The 2,500-nt window shown below is 35.0% G+C and overlaps 1 protein-coding gene across 1 annotated transcript in view; it reads left to right on the top strand.

Moving 5' to 3' along the window:
• LOC122254205 (trehalose transporter 1-like protein) overlaps positions 1-2,500 on the top strand; it is a 13,669-nt gene that overhangs the window by 5,165 nt on the left and 6,004 nt on the right. Inside the window, exons 3-6 of the mRNA XM_043017779.2 lie at positions 276-533; positions 1,342-1,470; positions 1,885-1,992; positions 2,331-2,432. Of these exons, the coding sequence (XP_042873713.2) occupies positions 276-533; positions 1,342-1,470; positions 1,885-1,992; positions 2,331-2,432 (597 nt within the window). The remainder of the gene's footprint in view (positions 1-275; positions 534-1,341; positions 1,471-1,884; positions 1,993-2,330; positions 2,433-2,500) is intronic.

Below are 2,500 nucleotides of genomic sequence, written 5' to 3'. Positions count from 1 at the left end.
GAGTGCTTTTGATGCCAGAGAGTTAGCAATTAGATTTGTTTGCTTTAAACTATATGCATGTGTCTAAATAAAGATTGACTCAATGAAGATACAACAAAAAAAAAGTGATTTTCCCGAATAAAGTAAGAAATTTACCGTTAGAACACTCTCTCTCTTTTTCTCCCCCCCCCCCCCCTCCACTTAAGTATAGGCTGAAGGACACGGATCATATTACCTGTTGTAAACCTACATACACGTCACAATGCATACCAACCTCAACCCCCCTTTTCTCACAGCAACCCTAGGAGCCCTAGCCCTCGGATCAGTCATAGGCTACACCACGCACAGTCTCGCCCAGCTGACTTCCGAAGACAAAACAACCTCGGGGGACGAACTGCGTCTAACCTCAACCGAAGGCAGTTGGTTCGCGTCTTCAGCTAATCTGGGGGCGGTGGTGGGAGGCGTGATTGGTGGGTTGGCAGCCAGTCGCATTGGCCGACGTGGGACGCTATTGGCTGCGGCTCCGCCCTTCATCGCGGGCTGGTTGATGATTGGTGGGTTTGTGGATTGTTATTTTTTTGAATGAGTAACGGTAATTATGTTTGTTTTTTCTTCTTTTAATCAAGTTTTGATAAAGAAATGTGAATTTTTCCCTGCGGCGAAGATGCATTTGATAGGTTGGTGAAGGTTGATGATGATTATGGTGATAATTAACAGGTTTTGCGATAGCAATCCTTTGATCATTAATTAACAGGTTGGTGTCGAAATTATTTCTGATAATTGAGAAGTTCTTGATTATTATTTGGTAATATAACATGTTAGTGATGATACTCAGTGTCTTAAATGCATCACTTCAATGAAATGAGTATCCTAACCTTGTTATTAGCAATTGGCTGTGGTTTAGGCCTTAAATGTTTATGTATAGTTTTTGTAGTTACAAGCATATTAGATATATGTATAATTAGTATTGATATCGGTATTTCTGTAAAAAAAAAAAAATGTTTATTGTCATATATACATGATGTATAATTATTGTTATTATCATGAACAGAACATTGTTAATAATTATGATGGTGGTGGGAGTAATAATAATAATGGTAATGATGGTTATAATGATCATGATCATAACATCATTGATACAGTTTAAAAATTAAATGTGATGGTGATTCTATCAATGATAACGATAAAAATAATAATAAACCTAATTATAACAATAACAATGGTCACAACAACACCAAGCTAACAACAACAATAATGAAAAAAATCACAATAATAACAATGATAACCACAATAGCCACAATAATGATCATAACACCAATGATATTGAAAATAATGATACTAATACGAAAGCTTCTCTTCCAGCCTTCGCCAACGACTTCTCTCTCCTGTTGCTTGGTCGTCTGTTAACGGGAGTTTGCATGGGGGCCGTGTGCACTGTTGCTCCACCTTATATAGGCGAATTTGCATCGCCTGATATACGGGGTGCTTTGGGTAGGTGAATTTCGTGTTTTTTTTTATGTTTTCCTTTTTTTTTATCATTATTGCTGTGATTGTTATCATTATTGTCATGAATTTTGTTTTTTCTTATTGTTATTGTTACTTTTATTGTTACTTTGTATGACTTTTGTTATTATTACCTTTATCATTATTATTGCTGTTCATGTATTTAATTGGCGATTGCACGTGTATAATATATTTCCTTGTCTTTATATTCAATATCTACTTTTGCCATTACTAATAAAATGTAAATAGTAAACATGAAAATAAATAACTATGATAACCTTTAATATATATATCATCCCACAACATCATTATCTTCTTATCATTATCATTATTATCATTATTACGTCATGTGGTGTATCGTATGATCGTGATATAATTATCTTCATTTCCCTCCACTTACAGGCAGTTGTTTCCAAGTGATGCTAACTACAGGAATTCTCTATGCTTTCGTCTTGGGTGCATTGGTACGCAGCTGGAGACTGCAAGCAATATTATGCACTATTCCTCTTGGTAAGGAAATTATCGATAAGGTTAGGTTAGGATACAGGATGAAAAAAAAAAGTCATGTTTTAAAAAAATTGGCCGTGACTTTGCTATAATACTAATACCTAAAAATTCCTAGAAACACCTAATTATACCTAAAATCCCAAAATGCTAAATATCCAAAATACCCGAAAATACTAAATATCTATAAAAAGCCGAGAAATACGTTATAAATAAAAAACTATTAAAAAAACAACAAACTACAATGCATAATGATACCTATAGTTAATATATTTCCTTTACATCTAATCCATCACGATCTGCCAAATCTTCATATGTTAATGATTATAATTCATTCATTCTAGTTCTTCTTCTGATCTGCATGTTCTTCGCCATGGAATCCCCAATATTCCTGTTAACTAAAGGGAAAAAGGACGAGGCAGCGACAGCGCTACAACACTTCAGAGGTTTGGCGCGAAATCGTGTTGTTTATGCGTTGCTGATGTGCCTCTATCCTTGTGTGTGTGTGTATGTG

Source organism: Penaeus japonicus, unplaced genomic scaffold (genome assembly GCF_977035675.1).
Source record: "Penaeus japonicus unplaced genomic scaffold, GWHDUDI00000001_assembly GWHDUDI00000042, whole genome shotgun sequence".
NCBI classification, from domain to species: Eukaryota; Metazoa; Arthropoda; class Malacostraca; order Decapoda; family Penaeidae; genus Penaeus; species Penaeus japonicus.
This window is presented reverse-complemented; position numbering and strand designations above follow the sequence as displayed.